General features: G+C 44.4%; 1 protein-coding gene across 1 annotated transcript in view; it reads right to left on the reverse strand.

Annotated features, from left to right (window-relative positions):
- Positions 1-541: 541 nt before the first annotated feature.
- Positions 542-18,308, reverse strand: part of mtnr1aa (melatonin receptor 1A a) — a gene marked incomplete at both ends in the record, with an annotated part of 61,303 nt that continues 43,536 nt past the window's right edge. The window contains one exon of the mRNA XM_084155123.1: positions 542-1,410. Coding sequence (XP_084011249.1) covers positions 542-1,410 — 869 coding nt within the window. The remainder of the gene's footprint in view (positions 1,411-18,308) is intronic.

Raw genomic sequence — 18,308 nt, forward strand, 5'->3', positions numbered from 1 at the left:
CAAATAAAAACATATAATGTCTTACATAGAGTTACTGTTAGTATCACTATAAATATGAAAACAAAAGTACATTATAACTTTTTTAGGTACCAAAAAAACTAACAAATGTGCTTTTTGCAAAAGACAAAGATACATTGTTTTCATTTCGCTTTGATTTTATAGAGTTGAAGATAGCACAGATCACGGACTGTTCAGAAAGTGGAAGCTGTTTTGTTTTTGCATTTGGTAATTGTTCTCCGTTCACTTGTATTTTTTAAACAAATGTTACTCTTTTATGTCACATTAGTTCCCTTACTTCCCCCTCCCCCTTTGTGTGTGTGTTAGTATCACCCGGTCCCAAATCACTCCCTACCCCTTCCCCTGGGCTCCTTAACCCCTCCGATGTTTGTAGATCTGCAGTGTACTGGATAGATACAAGGAGCGAAATGGTGAAGCTTGAGCTTCCGCCATATTGCTTCCTTCCACCTTACAGATGTATAGACATCGAAGGGTTTGCGCCATGGGGGAGGTGTAGGGAGCGCACTGGGACCAGCTGGTCCTCTCACACCGACTCCACCTTGACCTGGTTGTTGTTGGTGATGAGCGGCGACGGCTTGCTCTTGAGCCGCTCGGCCACGTCGTTGGAGCTGCCGTGGAAGAAGATTTGCGCCGTGCACACTGACACCACGATGCGCTTGTACTCACGCCGGAAGTTCTGGTTGAGCACCCCGTACACGATGGCATTAAGGCAGCTGTTGAAGTAAGCCATGAAGTAGCTCGCCACGAAGAGCCACTCGGGGATGAGAGGCACCACCACCTCGGGGTTGATGGCCACCGCCAGCCCGATGAAGTTAAGTGGCGCCCAGCACACAGCAAACAGCACAAACACCACAAACATAGTCACGAAATTCCTCACGTCATGTGGCGTCAGTTTCGGTTTGTTGTCCGGTTTGACCCGACGCCTAACCTGAATGACCAGGATCCAGATCCTCAGGTAGCAGTAGGTGACGATCATGATCGGTAGGATGAAGTGGAAGAAGACCACAGCGATGGTGTACGCCGAACTCGCCGATTGCTCGAACGTACACGAATACACCCTGGGGTCATACTGCAACGAACCCACAAAGAGATTCGGCACGATGGCCACAATGGTCAACGCCCAGATGAGTAGGACGTAACACACTGAGTTCTTGTCGCTGTACAGCTTGTCGTACTTAAGGCTGTGACATATATAACAGTAGCGGTTGATGGCAATGCCGGTGATGTTGAAGATGGAGCCGATGACGCTGACGCCCATGAGAAAACCGCTGATCTGGCAGTGGACATAGCCCAGGTTCCAGCCTTTGTGGAAGATGGAGGTGAGGACCAGAGGGTAGGGGTAGATGGCCACCACCAGGTCGGCCACGGCCAGGCTCACCACAAAGATGTTGCCTAGAGACACAGAGAGAGAGAGAGAGAGAGAGAGAGCATAGAGATATGGAGAGAGAGAGAGAGAGAGAGAGAGAGAGAGAGAGAGAGAGAGAGAGAGAGAGAGAGAGAGAGAGAGAGAAAACAAATAACATTGCAATTATAAACTATTCTATCCTATCACAATCAACACAATCAAAGTCATCAAGACAAACACAATGTTAATGTCACTGAATGAGCGGCTGAATGGATGGACAGGTAATTGTGTTTCAGTTCTTTCAGCAAGCGAGGCCTGACTCATTTATTTACCATTTTGCATACCTCACTACACAGCAATCTGCTTCAAGGCTACTACTTTGACAACTAGGTGCTTATGGTGAGAGAAAAACAATGCCTTTGAATCTGCATATGCTTGTGTAAGTGTGTATGTCAGTGGGTGTATGTCAGTGTGTGAATGTCAGTGTGTGTGTGTTTGTTTGTTTCTTAGTCATGGACCGTCAATAAATTACACAATGTAAATGAGACAATATTTTCATGTTGCATACGTTTTGGTTCTCATAAAATTCTGTTAAGATATGTATATGAATTTCTACAATTTATAGTTGGTTTAGGATTTGAAGTCATTTAAATTTGGAGCTATTGGAATTTTAACATATTCTCCCATGTACATTGTGTAATTTCTGATGGTCCCTAACTAGCCCCATAAGGATATCCAAAGTCAACCCAAATTTACCACAGAAATTACGATTGAAGATGGTGGATAAATGAAGATAGTTCACTCAGGCTGTTAGCTATTGAAAAAATGAAATTACGTTCCGGTCTACTTAACTGGGTGTCTCCCATAGACACCAATGCAAAAGCAGCTGGGTCTGGTCTACTTAGTTAATTGACTTTCATTTAACCACATTTTTTTACTAAATAAACGACAAGTGTGGTGTCTCGCTTTGTCTTCCATCTCTGGAGTGCAGCTGCACTCTGAATTCATAATTACTTGTGTGCTGCCAGCTGTGGGCATATAGGCAGGATTGAAAGTTTGAAACAAACCCAACCTTCTTTTACATTGTGATGCAGTCACAACTACCTAAAGTCTCACAAAAATACATTTAGGACAAGACTCACTTTATGACTAGAATTATGCTATTTACACTTTGGAGTCAATCAGAGTTGATCCTTAACCTTTTACTTCAGTGGGATAAATTAGGGTCACAGTCTGTTTCTTGGTAGTCTTAAACAAATCTACTTTGAAACACAAGTACAGTCGTGGTCAAAAGTTTTGAGAATGACACAAATATGAATTTTCACAAAGTCTGCTGCCTCAGTTTTTATGACGGCAATTTGCATATACTCCAGAATGTCATGAAGAGTGATCAGATGAATTGCAATTAATTGCAACGTCCCTCTTTGCCATGAAAATTAACTTAATCCCCAAAAAACATTTCCACTGCATTTCAGCCCTGCCACAAAAGGACCAGCTGCCATCATGTCAGTGATTCTCTCGTTAACACAGGTGAGAGTGTGTTGACGAGGACAAGGCTGGAGATCACTCTGTCATGCTGATTGAGTTAGAATAACAAACTGGAAGCTTTAAAAGGAGGGTGGTGCTTGAAATCATTGTTCTTCCTCTGTTAACAATGGTTACCTGCAAGGAAACACGTGCGGTCATCATTGCTTTGCACAAAACGGGCTTCACAGGCAAGGATATTGCTGCTAGTAAGATTGCACCTAAAATCAACCATTTATCGGATCATCAAGAACTTCAAGGAGAGATGTTCAATTGTTGTGAAGAAGGCTTCAGGGCGCCCAAGAAAGTCCAGCAAGTGCAAAGGCCTTCTCTTAAAGTTGATTCAGCTGCGGGATCGGGGCACCACCAGTGCAGAGCTTGCTCAGGAATGGCAGCAGGCAGGTGTGAGAGCATCTGCACGCACAGCGAGGCGAAGACTTTTGGAGAATGGCCTGGTGTCAAGAAGGGCAGCGAGGAAGCCACTTCTCTCCAGGAAAAACATCAGGGACAGATTTATTTTCTGCAAAAGGTACAGGGATTGGACTGGGGTAATGTCATTTTCTCTGATGAATCCCCTTTCCGATTGTTTGTGGCATCCGGAAAACACCTTGTCCGGAGAAGACAAGGTGAACGCTACCATCAGTCCTGTGTCATGGCAACAGTAAAGCATCCTGAGACCATTTATGTGTGGGGTTGCTTCTCAGCCAAGGGAATTGTCTCACTCACAATTTTGCCTAAGAACACAGCCATGAATAAAGAATGGTACCAACACATCCTCCGAGAGCAACTTCTCCCAACCATCCAAGAACAGTTTGGTGATGACCAAAGCCTTTTCCAGCATGATGGAGCACCTTGCCATAAGGCAAAAGTGATAACTAAATGGCTCGGTGAACAAGACATCAATATTTTGGGTCCATGGCCAGGAAACTCCCCAGACCTTAATCCCATTGAGAACTTGTGGTCGATCCTCAAGAGGCGGGTGGACAAACAAAAACCCACAAATTCTGACAAACTCCAAGCATTGATTATGCAAGAATGGGCTGCCATCAGTCAGGATGTGGCCCAGAAGTTAACTGACAGCATGCCAGGGCGGATTGCAGAGGTCTTGAAAAAGAAGGGTCAACACTGCAAATATTGACTCTTTGCATAAACTTAATGTAATTGTCAATAAAAGCCTTTGACACTTATGGAATGCTTGTAATTATACTTCAGTATACCATAGTAACATCTGACAAAAATATAAAAAAACACTGAAGCAGCAAACTTTTTGAAGACCAATACTTGTGTCATTCTCAAAACTTTTGACCACGACTGTATACACCTCACACACATGGTAATGGACAACAACAACAAAAAGACACCTGTACCATGTCAGATATAGAGTTGACATAATAATAATATGCCATTTAGCAGACGCTTTTATCCAAAGTGACTTACAGTCATGCGTGCATACACTTTTGTTTATGGGTGGTCCCGGGGAGCGAACCCACTACCCTGGTGTTACAAGTGCCGTGCTCTACCAGCTGAGCTACAGAGGACCACTACATGTTTTCAATTTTGTGTTTCCATCCCAATATTACAATTTATATACATAACAGATGATTGAAATATAACAAAAACAGTTTGACATAGAAACATCATTTTTTTAAATTATGAAATTATGTAAAGAAAATTATAACATTCCACTGATGAGAGGGTGCTTTTGGGGCTCCCGAGTGGCGCAGCGGTCTAAGGCACTGCATCTCAGTGCTTGAGGCGTCACTACAGACCCTCTGGTGGCACACAATTGGCCCAGCGTTGTCCGGGTTTGGCCGGTGTAGGCTGTAAATAAGAATTTGTTCTTAACTGACTTGCCTAGTTAAATAAAGGTATAAAATATAAATATTTGTCATTGACTGTAGAAAAGGGCTACAGCCCCTCTTTCAAGTGAAGTGAGTGCATGTCATGCCACTACACACAGAGAAGGAGGATGAGAACGAATCTCTCATTATATTCTGACAGGGCCACGCTCAGGCTCACACACGCTAGTTAGTTCCTAGTTTGCTTTAATTATGCAAAGTCTGTGTTTTCCCCACATTCTGAAGAGTGAAATTGTATGCGGAAAGGAAAAGCTTGAATTTACTCAAGCAGGGAGTTAACAGCTATCCCCTATGTCTGTGGACACGAGCAGTAACCAATGAAATGATGGAAGGTATCCCTTGTCTGTATGTGTCTATGTGTGTCATAAACTTGGTACTGTTAGTGGCGAGTTCCTCGTGTGTCAGACGTGAGCTGAACATAAAGACAGCATAGTACTACATTTTTTACATTTAGCAGACACTCTTATCCAGAGCGACTTACAGTTAGTGAGTGCATAAATTTTTCATACTGGCCCCCCATGGGAATCAAACCCACAACCCTGGCGTTGCAAACGCCATGCTTTACCAACTTAGCTACACGGGCCAGTGAGCTTCTACGCTTCTACAACGTCGCTACAACGACTCAGCAACATTGCAGTAACGCTGAAGTGTCATCTTTCTACACCCATCACTCCTTGGCTTCCAGCTACGATCTATCACACAGATCAGTCCACAGACGCCTCTGGGAAATGTGTCACTCTCTCCGGGACGCCGGTGGCACATACACACAAGCACAACAAAACCCAGGTCTGCCCTGCACCTTCCCTCTCTTTCTGTCTGTCTGTCCTCTCCCTCGTAGCATACCAGACATTCTTTCATGGCCGACAACCTTTCCTGCAATAAATTAGGCTTCGTCCTCCTGGATCTATCATCCAGGAGCCCTCTGTAAGAGGATTAGGTGCACCTGCTATTGTCACGATTAGCCGGACGAGGAGACTTAACAGAAGGTCTGCCGGCTAAAACGAAGAGATGTTTCTCAAGCTATGTGGTGAGCGCTTATGGGTGGAGACAGCAAGGGATGAGGAGTTCGTCTTTAAGACCTCTAAGACCAAGATTGCACTACCCTCAACATGAGACTTGCTAAAGCAAAGCTGGGGCCAGGGTTTAGACCATTTGAGCTGTTTGGAGTGTTCATACATAGCCTAGACCTTGACAAGGTTGTGAGAGAGAGCCCTGCAGGCAGCTCGGCTGGCTTTCAAGTGCCCTGAGGCCTGGCTTCTATCGACTCTTGTCACCGTGGAGGCTGAGACCCGGTGATTGACACACCACTCAAAGTATTCATTTGGCTTAAGGGGAGATACAGCCCAGCTCTTCCAAGTTTTCATTTTTCATTCACTTGCCACCAACTTCGATAAGGATTTAGGCATGAGGGAATCCCCTCTGGTCTTTTTCTGTGGCAGGCAGTGGAGATACATTTTTGCAATGGAGCAGAATGGATAAGATACCTTGAATACCTCGAGCGGTGTGCCCTTTTTGAAGGACAGCAGGTAGAGCGAGTCGGAGTGAGTCCAAGCACGTCGGCTCCGGCCAGCTGTAGCCTCACGGTTACGCTCCGCTAATGAGGTGGGAATTTCAACGCCTCGGGTCAAAGTGTAAACTCCGCAACTTGAGGGTCAGCGAGACACCAAGGTCGAAGTGTCAGCAAGCGGGAGAAGGTCACAAGGGCCCTAACTCTATTGCCCCTGGCAGAGTATTATGCATAGGCTAGCTAGTTGTAAAAAAGTAATCTATGATAATGTATGACAGTGGTTCCGAAACTAGGGGAGATGAACAAATGAAAGAGGAACTCAGTTGGGCTTTCAACTTACAGTAGTCTTGAAAGTTGTAATGGTAAAATGCACAAGGTGCAATTTTCTAATTGGATAGTGCATCAGCAGTTTTCCTCTTGTCCAGTCAGTCATTGTAGAGAAAGCTATTTATAACTTGTCAGAAATGCCCTGTTGATCAACTAGCCCATGTCATCTAATGTTTTGATTTTGTTGTAAAGTTTGAGTCACTCAGATATCACATGAACACACATTAGACATAGCAAAATGTGTAAAAGTGCAGGAAATTAGCTTTAAAACAGCACAAAAATCTTCCACCCCATGGCAAAATGTATACATTTGCAGGAAACATGTATACAATTGCATGAAAATAAGCTTTAAACCTGCAAAACAAGAGGGGTGTGAACAGTTTGTGTCATGAACAGTGCTTGTGCCCATAGAAATAGACGTTGGAGAATGCATATCTGACATTCATGAAATGTAACTTCACATTTAACGTTCACCTTCTGTACTTAATAATTTCACAAAAATGATGTGGTAACACTGGCTTATTAAGTCAATAATGGTGTTACAGAATTGGCATGTGTCACAGATGAGCATGGTGGGCATTTAGCAAGGGTTAGTGGAATTCACCCAAAATATCCCACCGCTGCCACCTGCACAAAGATAAAGATAAAATTGGATTACGATGGCTCCAACTCCCTCACAGCAATGTGACAGATCAGAGTCAAACACATGCCGGTGAGGTGGAGCTACTGTACTGAGATGAATGTGGACACACACAACAACAACAAAATGAGTGTGTCAGATCTCTACGGCAGTCACTGTAATCTGGGTCCTTCATATGAGTGAGAGAGAGAGAGAGAGAGAGAGAGAGAGAGAGAGAGAGAGAGAGAGAGAGAGAGAGAGAGAGAGAGAGAGAGAGAGAGAGAGAGAGAGAGAGAGAGATAATGAGAGAGAGAGAGAAAGATAATGAGAGAGAGAGAGAAAGATAATGAGAGAGAGAGAAAGGTAATGAGAGAGAGAGAAAGATGATGAGAGAGAGAGAGAAAGATAATGAGAGAGAAAGATAATGAGAGAAAGAGAGAGCAAGAGGGACAGGGAGAGAGAGAGCAAGAGGGACAGGGAGAGAGAGAGAGAGAGAGAGAGAGAGAGAGAGAGAGAGAGAGAGAGAGAGAGAGAGAGAGAGAGAGAGAGAGAGAGAGAGAGAGAGAGAGAGAGAGAGAGAGAGAGAGAGAGAGAATGAGAGAATGAGAGAGAGAGAGAGAGATAATGAGAGAGAGAGGGAGATAATGAGAGAGAGAGAGAGAGATAATGAGAGAGAGAGAGATAATGAGAGAGAGAGATATAATGAGAGAGAGAAAGATAATGAGAGAAAGAGAGAGAGAGAGAGAGAGAGAGAGAGAGAGAGAGAGAGAGAGAGAGAGAGAGAGAGAGAGAGAGAGAGAGAGAGAGAGAGAGCGGGCGAGATAGGAGAGAAACATGAGCGATGTCCCTCGTGACATTATTGGATTTGCAGATATTGTGTTTATGAATGAGGGCTGGTGACAGGCGTGGATGATGAGGCCTGCCTCGCCAGAGTTAATCTGTTCTCTCCTCTCTACTAAGGCTATTTCAAGAGCGGACCATAAAACAAATGGCTTAGAAATGAAAATGGCCAGCCCCGGAAAGCATGCTGAAACAATCTGTTAATGCAAGCAGTGTAGAGTATCAGCGAGATCACACCAGATATGACTTCAATAGTCTGTCCAGGTCCACAGGACGTCGGGAGAGGCCTTCAATACCATCCACTAGAGGCCAACGTGAGCACGTATTACCCTCTAGTAGGCACATGGCTCTGAGGATCACAGGTTCAATCCCAGTGTTTGAACCTTATCCCAAACCTTAACTCTTGCCTTAACCAGTCGGAATTCATGCCTAAACTTAAACTTAACCATCATGTTTTTTTATGCTTAACCGTTTTTTATGCACGAACACAAAAGACAAACCAGACAAAACAGCACCTACAATTTGAAACAGTGTAAATGAAAGCCGATTCTGCAGTAAGCTACACCAAGTGAACTGTCATTGTCACCAGTTAATAAATCACAGGAGTCAGAGCTATCATACGAGGCGGACTAAGAGTGTCAGAGAGAGAACCCGACTGCAGACCCAAGAGATTCACATTACCACAGGTAAGGCCCTTACCTAACTCTTGACATTTCGGAGAGTGCTTTTAACATGTTCAATTTTCTGGAATTCTGTTTCTCTATTTTTCTCTCAGACAAGCGTGCATCTTTTGCCAGAAGATGCCTTGCAGACAGACTGTCAGGTCAGGGTGCTTCCCTCTGTCTGTATTCAGACAGAACTCTTCAGACAAGAGTGAGTTTTTAGTTCTGTGCACATTGAGATTTTGCTAACTGCGACAAACTACTTGTTTGGGCACTTGAAGACCTCAGGAACTGACTTTCACTGTTATATTCATGGAAATCAGAAACAATTGTCAAGTTCTTTCAATTCCCTATTTATTTATCTTAGTCTTCGGCTCAGTAAGACAAATCCTAGGGTGTGATAGCGCTGTGGTTTAACAATACTTAGATAGACTTGAGTCAACTGAATCCCACATCCCACCTACTCACAGACTATGCCACAAAAAAATTCCATCAAAGTTGCTCATCCTCCCTAGTTGACAGTCTCATTTTGAATTTGCCGGACCGCTAGTCGATTTTCCAGGACTGCTAGACCATCGTGTGTCGCGGCGTTGAGGATCATGCGCTGTGCATGTACCTGTCATGCACACTCACTGTCTCTACTCGGAAAGCTGAGGAAGCCACGATGACAAAACACCATGGGTGGTGTCACACTGGATGTCAACATGGCCAACACAGCTGGTGGCATGAGGTGAGTTGACAGGACCAGCCATGTTGGTCGTGGAGCCAGAAAGAACCCCCCCTGGACAGAGTTGTTCGCTGTCATCTTGTCACTCCAATTACGCCATCCTTCAATTGTGAAGTTTCGCCATCTCCAATGTTAATTGCAACCTCTCCTCCAAAAACATAGAGGGAAAACATCAAACCTGTGAACGGGGCGCTTTTTAAGGTATCGTATCATATTTGTTCATACCTGAACTGATTGACAAAGGCCGTTTGCGTCACCGTTCTAGATGTGGCACCGACCTGCAGGTTTAAAATCCCCAAAAAACATCTTCAATGTGTCATTATGACCGAGAAATCACGATTCAGCCCAACACGAGTATCTGAAAAGCTGCGTTTTAGGCTAGCTAGCTGTTAGAATGTACAGTCACTGACTGCTACACAATAACACATTAACTGCATAATTTTCCCAAACACTCGTCTTGCTTCTAGTGCTGAGCGATTAGTGCTTTTGAGGACGGTTCAGTTTCTGTTAGATTATTCCTATTAAAAATAATCACGGTTTTCGGTTTCGATTATTTGGGTTGAACACTGTAACAACACAGTGTTCAACCCAAATGTGGGTCACGGCTTGTCGTAGCCCCAAGCACCACTGCACCTTACCTCCGTTGCTCACCAGCGATCTGCCATCAGATACAGTAGAAAGAGAAAAATATATTCACAAAACCACTCGGACAGACAGAAAGCCCCCAGCACCACAGTTGCTGTCCCTGATCCACTTCCTGGGCACTTTGAATGCAAAACTAGGACTCTACACTGGCACTGTGTTGCACTGCGCTGGACTGTGCGCTAGAGAAAAGGATGTCAAAGGGCAAGGCTGCCCGTTTCCGGAACCATACAAATAAAGCCATTCGGTACTAAATTCCAATCCCAGCTACCCTTTTTCTATGCCGTTAAATATCAGAGGTTCAAAGCTATTTCTGTGTCCTCCCGGAGGTCCACTGTAATGATTTCCACCACTTCAGGAGTATCACAGGGGTGTTGGCGCCTGCCCGGGTGCTTTGGGCAAGCCCCAGGGGCCAACTGCATTATTTTCAAAAGAGGCCTTTTGATTTTCAGCTTTGGTGCATAAGGATACAGGCCAGGGATGACCTAGCAGCAGGAATCAAAGTGTTGTCCATAGCCAACACAGTGCCACAGTACCACAAATTTGAGGAGGGCAAGTGTGGCGATTATCACCTTCCCTCCACCTCCAATTAGACCCCCAGTTGAATTTGTTTTGAGTGGGTACGTGAGTTTTGATTTGGAGAGGCAAGCCAGGGCACGGCACAGTAGGGGACTGATGTGGCGACCCAGAAAGGGGGTTAACAGACTGAAAATTCAGCCAGGACACAAGGATTACAGGACACGGTGGAAGTGTCTACGTTTACGCTCTCTGTCTCCTATACGAGCGTGGGAGAGGTATTTAGTTGGAAGTGATTCTGGGGCTATTCTCAATGATTTTCCTTAAGGAATGCTAGGTGGCTAACAGGCTAACAAACCATATAGTGCAGTCAAATCCTATTAAGTGGTGGAATGCAAACGCTCATTAAGAAAAATGGAGAGAAACCCCATAGCGTTGTGATATACAGAGGAGAAGAGGTTTTCCCCTCCTTTTTTCTCCCTTCCCATATAAACTGGTTGAATCAACGTTGTTTCCACGTCAGTTCAACAAAAAAAATCAATGATGGCGTTGAACTGATTGAATCATCAATGTAAGGGAATTTCATATTTTTTCACCCAACCTTTAACCTAAATCCAATGCAATGGTGAAATGTTTTTTTGATTTCACGTTGAATTCACATTAGTTGACAACTCAACCAAATGAAAATCAAAACTAGACGTTGAACTGACATCTGTGCCCAGTGGGTTTCCTGCATATAGGAAACCAATTATGCAGGGTTTGGGCTCCATTTTGCAATTACCAGCAGGGGTTGGAACCGGTTCAGGAAACAGAACCGAAAACCGGAAAATAACATACATTTTCGAGGAACAGAATCAGAAATGGGAACGAAAGTGATCTACAGTATAATGTTCCGGAACAGAACCGTTATTTTAAAAGCATGGGAACCGGTTAATGACGTTATTTTACGTTCCGGCCATTTTTTTCCAGTCCCACAAAAAACGCAACAACGCACCTGTCACGGATTCTGCCGAGGCTGCTCCTCCTCGTAGTTCGGGCAGGCTTCGGCGTTCGTCGTCCCCGGAGTACTAGCTGCCACCGTTGAATGTTTCTATGTTTGATTGCTTTTGTCTGTCTATTACACCTGTGTCCGTTTGTGTCTGATTACGTGTTCTATAAGTTGCCTGTTTTGTATTGGTTAGGTTGTGTGTTGAATGGCCTGGTGTCAAGAAGGGCAGCGAGGAAGCCACTTCTCTCCAGGAAAAACATCAGGGACAGATTTATTTTCTGCAAAAGGTACAGGGATTGGACTGGGGTAATGTCATTTTCTCTGATGAATCCCCTTTCCGATTGTTTGTGGCATCCGGAAAACACCTTGTCCGGAGAAGACAAGGTGAACGCTACCATCAGTCCTGTGTCATGGCAACAGTAAAGCATCCTGAGACCATTTATGTGTGGGGTTGCTTCTCAGCCAAGGGAATTGTCTCACTCACAATTTTGCCTAAGAACACAGCCATGAATAAAGAATGGTACCAACACATCCTCCGAGAGCAACTTCTCCCAACCATCCAAGAACAGTTTGGTGATGACCAAAGCCTTTTCCAGCATGATGGAGCACCTTGCCATAAGGCAAAAGTGATAACTAAATGGCTCGGTGAACAAGACATCAATATTTTGGGTCCATGGCCAGGAAACTCCCCAGACCTTAATCCCATTGAGAACTTGTGGTCGATCCTCAAGAGGCGGGTGGACAAACAAAAACCCACAAATTCTGACAAACTCCAAGCATTGATTATGCAAGAATGGGCTGCCATCAGTCAGGATGTGGCCCAGAAGTTAACTGACAGCATGCCAGGGCGGATTGCAGAGGTCTTGAAAAAGAAGGGTCAACACTGCAAATATTGACTCTTTGCATAAACTTAATGTAATTGTCAATAAAAGCCTTTGACACTTATGGAATGCTTGTAATTATACTTCAGTATACCATAGTAACATCTGACAAAAATATAAAAAAACACTGAAGCAGCAAACTTTTTGAAGACCAATACTTGTGTCATTCTCAAAACTTTTGACCACGACTGTATACACCTCACACACATGGTAATGGACAACAACAACAAAAAGACACCTGTACCATGTCAGATATAGAGTTGACATAATAATAATATGCCATTTAGCAGACGCTTTTATCCAAAGTGACTTACAGTCATGCGTGCATACACTTTTGTTTATGGGTGGTCCCGGGGAGCGAACCCACTACCCTGGTGTTACAAGTGCCGTGCTCTACCAGCTGAGCTACAGAGGACCACTACATGTTTTCAATTTTGTGTTTCCATCCCAATATTACAATTTATATACATAACAGATGATTGAAATATAACAAAAACAGTTTGACATAGAAACATCATTTTTTTAAATTATGAAATTATGTAAAGAAAATTATAACATTCCACTGATGAGAGGGTGCTTTTGGGGCTCCCGAGTGGCGCAGCGGTCTAAGGCACTGCATCTCAGTGCTTGAGGCGTCACTACAGACCCTCTGGTGGCACACAATTGGCCCAGCGTTGTCCGGGTTTGGCCGGTGTAGGCTGTAAATAAGAATTTGTTCTTAACTGACTTGCCTAGTTAAATAAAGGTATAAAATATAAATATTTGTCATTGACTGTAGAAAAGGGCTACAGCCCCTCTTTCAAGTGAAGTGAGTGCATGTCATGCCACTACACACAGAGAAGGAGGATGAGAACGAATCTCTCATTATATTCTGACAGGGCCACGCTCAGGCTCACACACGCTAGTTAGTTCCTAGTTTGCTTTAATTATGCAAAGTCTGTGTTTTCCCCACATTCTGAAGAGTGAAATTGTATGCGGAAAGGAAAAGCTTGAATTTACTCAAGCAGGGAGTTAACAGCTATCCCCTATGTCTGTGGACACGAGCAGTAACCAATGAAATGATGGAAGGTATCCCTTGTCTGTATGTGTCTATGTGTGTCATAAACTTGGTACTGTTAGTGGCGAGTTCCTCGTGTGTCAGACGTGAGCTGAACATAAAGACAGCATAGTACTACATTTTTTACATTTAGCAGACACTCTTATCCAGAGCGACTTACAGTTAGTGAGTGCATAAATTTTTCATACTGGCCCCCCATGGGAATCAAACCCACAACCCTGGCGTTGCAAACGCCATGCTTTACCAACTTAGCTACACGGGCCAGTGAGCTTCTACGCTTCTACAACGTCGCTACAACGACTCAGCAACATTGCAGTAACGCTGAAGTGTCATCTTTCTACACCCATCACTCCTTGGCTTCCAGCTACGATCTATCACACAGATCAGTCCACAGACGCCTCTGGGAAATGTGTCACTCTCTCCGGGACGCCGGTGGCACATACACACAAGCACAACAAAACCCAGGTCTGCCCTGCACCTTCCCTCTCTTTCTGTCTGTCTGTCCTCTCCCTCGTAGCATACCAGACATTCTTTCATGGCCGACAACCTTTCCTGCAATAAATTAGGCTTCGTCCTCCTGGATCTATCATCCAGGAGCCCTCTGTAAGAGGATTAGGTGCACCTGCTATTGTCACGATTAGCCGGACGAGGAGACTTAACAGAAGGTCTGCCGGCTAAAACGAAGAGATGTTTCTCAAGCTATGTGGTGAGCGCTTATGGGTGGAGACAGCAAGGGATGAGGAGTTCGTCTTTAAGACCTCTAAGACCAAGATTGCACTACCCTCAACATGAGACTTGCTAAAGCAAAGCTGGGGCCAGGGTTTAGACCATTTGAGCTGTTTGGAGTGTTCATACATAGCCTAGACCTTGACAAGGTTGTGAGAGAGAGCCCTGCAGGCAGCTCGGCTGGCTTTCAAGTGCCCTGAGGCCTGGCTTCTATCGACTCTTGTCACCGTGGAGGCTGAGACCCGGTGATTGACACACCACTCAAAGTATTCATTTGGCTTAAGGGGAGATACAGCCCAGCTCTTCCAAGTTTTCATTTTTCATTCACTTGCCACCAACTTCGATAAGGATTTAGGCATGAGGGAATCCCCTCTGGTCTTTTTCTGTGGCAGGCAGTGGAGATACATTTTTGCAATGGAGCAGAATGGATAAGATACCTTGAATACCTCGAGCGGTGTGCCCTTTTTGAAGGACAGCAGGTAGAGCGAGTCGGAGTGAGTCCAAGCACGTCGGCTCCGGCCAGCTGTAGCCTCACGGTTACGCTCCGCTAATGAGGTGGGAATTTCAACGCCTCGGGTCAAAGTGTAAACTCCGCAACTTGAGGGTCAGCGAGACACCAAGGTCGAAGTGTCAGCAAGCGGGAGAAGGTCACAAGGGCCCTAACTCTATTGCCCCTGGCAGAGTATTATGCATAGGCTAGCTAGTTGTAAAAAAGTAATCTATGATAATGTATGACAGTGGTTCCGAAACTAGGGGAGATGAACAAATGAAAGAGGAACTCAGTTGGGCTTTCAACTTACAGTAGTCTTGAAAGTTGTAATGGTAAAATGCACAAGGTGCAATTTTCTAATTGGATAGTGCATCAGCAGTTTTCCTCTTGTCCAGTCAGTCATTGTAGAGAAAGCTATTTATAACTTGTCAGAAATGCCCTGTTGATCAACTAGCCCATGTCATCTAATGTTTTGATTTTGTTGTAAAGTTTGAGTCACTCAGATATCACATGAACACACATTAGACATAGCAAAATGTGTAAAAGTGCAGGAAATTAGCTTTAAAACAGCACAAAAATCTTCCACCCCATGGCAAAATGTATACATTTGCAGGAAACATGTATACAATTGCATGAAAATAAGCTTTAAACCTGCAAAACAAGAGGGGTGTGAACAGTTTGTGTCATGAACAGTGCTTGTGCCCATAGAAATAGACGTTGGAGAATGCATATCTGACATTCATGAAATGTAACTTCACATTTAACGTTCACCTTCTGTACTTAATAATTTCACAAAAATGATGTGGTAACACTGGCTTATTAAGTCAATAATGGTGTTACAGAATTGGCATGTGTCACAGATGAGCATGGTGGGCATTTAGCAAGGGTTAGTGGAATTCACCCAAAATATCCCACCGCTGCCACCTGCACAAAGATAAAGATAAAATTGGATTACGATGGCTCCAACTCCCTCACAGCAATGTGACAGATCAGAGTCAAACACATGCCGGTGAGGTGGAGCTACTGTACTGAGATGAATGTGGACACACACAACAACAACAAAATGAGTGTGTCAGATCTCTACGGCAGTCACTGTAATCTGGGTCCTTCATATGAGTGAGAGAGAGAGAGAGAGAGAGAGAGAGAGAGAGAGAGAGAGAGAGAGAGAGAGAGAGAGAGAGAGAGAGAGAGAGAGAGAGAGAGAGAGAGAGAGAGATAATGAGAGAGAGAGAGAAAGATAATGAGAGAGAGAGAGAAAGATAATGAGAGAGAGAGAAAGGTAATGAGAGAGAGAGAAAGATGATGAGAGAGAGAGAGAAAGATAATGAGAGAGAAAGATAATGAGAGAAAGAGAGAGCAAGAGGGACAGGGAGAGAGAGAGCAAGAGGGACAGGGAGAGAGAGAGAGAGAGAGAGAGAGAGAGAGAGAGAGAGAGAGAGAGAGAGAGAGAGAGAGAGAGAGAGAGAGAGAGAGAGAGAGAGAGAGAGAGAGAGAGAGAGAGAGAGAATGAGAGAATGAGAGAGAGAGAGAGAGATAATGAGAGAGAGAGGGAGATAATGAGAGAGAGAGAGAGAGATAATGAGAGAGAGAGAGATAATGAGAGAGAGAGATATAATGAGAGAGAGAAAGATAATGAGAGAAAGAGAGAGAGAGAGAGAGAGAGAGAGAGAGAGAGAGAGAGAGAGAGAGAGAGAGAGAGAGAGAGAGAGAGAGAGAGAGAGAGAGCGGGCGAGATAGGAGAGAAACATGAGCGATGTCCCTCGTGACATTATTGGATTTGCAGATATTGTGTTTATGAATGAGGGCTGGTGACAGGCGTGGATGATGAGGCCTGCCTCGCCAGAGTTAATCTGTTCTCTCCTCTCTACTAAGGCTATTTCAAGAGCGGACCATAAAACAAATGGCTTAGAAATGAAAATGGCCAGCCCCGGAAAGCATGCTGAAACAATCTGTTAATGCAAGCAGTGTAGAGTATCAGCGAGATCACACCAGATATGACTTCAATAGTCTGTCCAGGTCCACAGGACGTCGGGAGAGGCCTTCAATACCATCCACTAGAGGCCAACGTGAGCACGTATTACCCTCTAGTAGGCACATGGCTCTGAGGATCACAGGTTCAATCCCAGTGTTTGAACCTTATCCCAAACCTTAACTCTTGCCTTAACCAGTCGGAATTCATGCCTAAACTTAAACTTAACCATCATGTTTTTTTATGCTTAACCGTTTTTTATGCACGAACACAAAAGACAAACCAGACAAAACAGCACCTACAATTTGAAACAGTGTAAATGAAAGCCGATTCTGCAGTAAGCTACACCAAGTGAACTGTCATTGTCACCAGTTAATAAATCACAGGAGTCAGAGCTATCATACGAGGCGGACTAAGAGTGTCAGAGAGAGAACCCGACTGCAGACCCAAGAGATTCACATTACCACAGGTAAGGCCCTTACCTAACTCTTGACATTTCGGAGAGTGCTTTTAACATGTTCAATTTTCTGGAATTCTGTTTCTCTATTTTTCTCTCAGACAAGCGTGCATCTTTTGCCAGAAGATGCCTTGCAGACAGACTGTCAGGTCAGGGTGCTTCCCTCTGTCTGTATTCAGACAGAACTCTTCAGACAAGAGTGAGTTTTTAGTTCTGTGCACATTGAGATTTTGCTAACTGCGACAAACTACTTGTTTGGGCACTTGAAGACCTCAGGAACTGACTTTCACTGTTATATTCATGGAAATCAGAAACAATTGTCAAGTTCTTTCAATTCCCTATTTATTTATCTTAGTCTTCGGCTCAGTAAGACAAATCCTAGGGTGTGATAGCGCTGTGGTTTAACAATACTTAGATAGACTTGAGTCAACTGAATCCCACATCCCACCTACTCACAGACTATGCCACAAAAAAATTCCATCAAAGTTGCTCATCCTCCCTAGTTGACAGTCTCATTTTGAATTTGCCGGACCGCTAGTCGATTTTCCAGGACTGCTAGACCATCGTGTGTCGCGGCGTTGAGGATCATGCGCTGTGCATGTACCTGTCATGCACACTCACTGTCTCTACTCGGAAAGCTGAGGAAGCCACGATGACAAAACACCATGGGTGGTGTCACACTGGATGTCAACATGGCCAACACAGCTGGTGGCATGAGGTGAGTTGACAGGACCAGCCATGTTGGTCGTGGAGCCAGAAAGAACCCCCCCTGGACAGAGTTGTTCGCTGTCATCTTGTCACTCCAATTACGCCATCCTTCAATTGTGAAGTTTCGCCATCTCCAATGTTAATTGCAACCTCTCCTCCAAAAACATAGAGGGAAAACATCAAACCTGTGAACGGGGCGCTTTTTAAGGTATCGTATCATATTTGTTCATACCTGAACTGATTGACAAAGGCCGTTTGCGTCACCGTTCTAGATGTGGCACCGACCTGCAGGTTTAAAATCCCCAAAAAACATCTTCAATGTGTCATTATGACCGAGAAATCACGATTCAGCCCAACACGAGTATCTGAAAAGCTGCGTTTTAGGCTAGCTAGCTGTTAGAATGTACAGTCACTGACTGCTACACAATAACACATTAACTGCATAA

Source organism: Coregonus lavaretus (assembly GCF_964263955.1).
Source record: "Coregonus lavaretus genome assembly, chromosome: 38".
NCBI lineage: Eukaryota > Metazoa > Chordata > Actinopteri > Salmoniformes > Salmonidae > Coregonus > Coregonus lavaretus.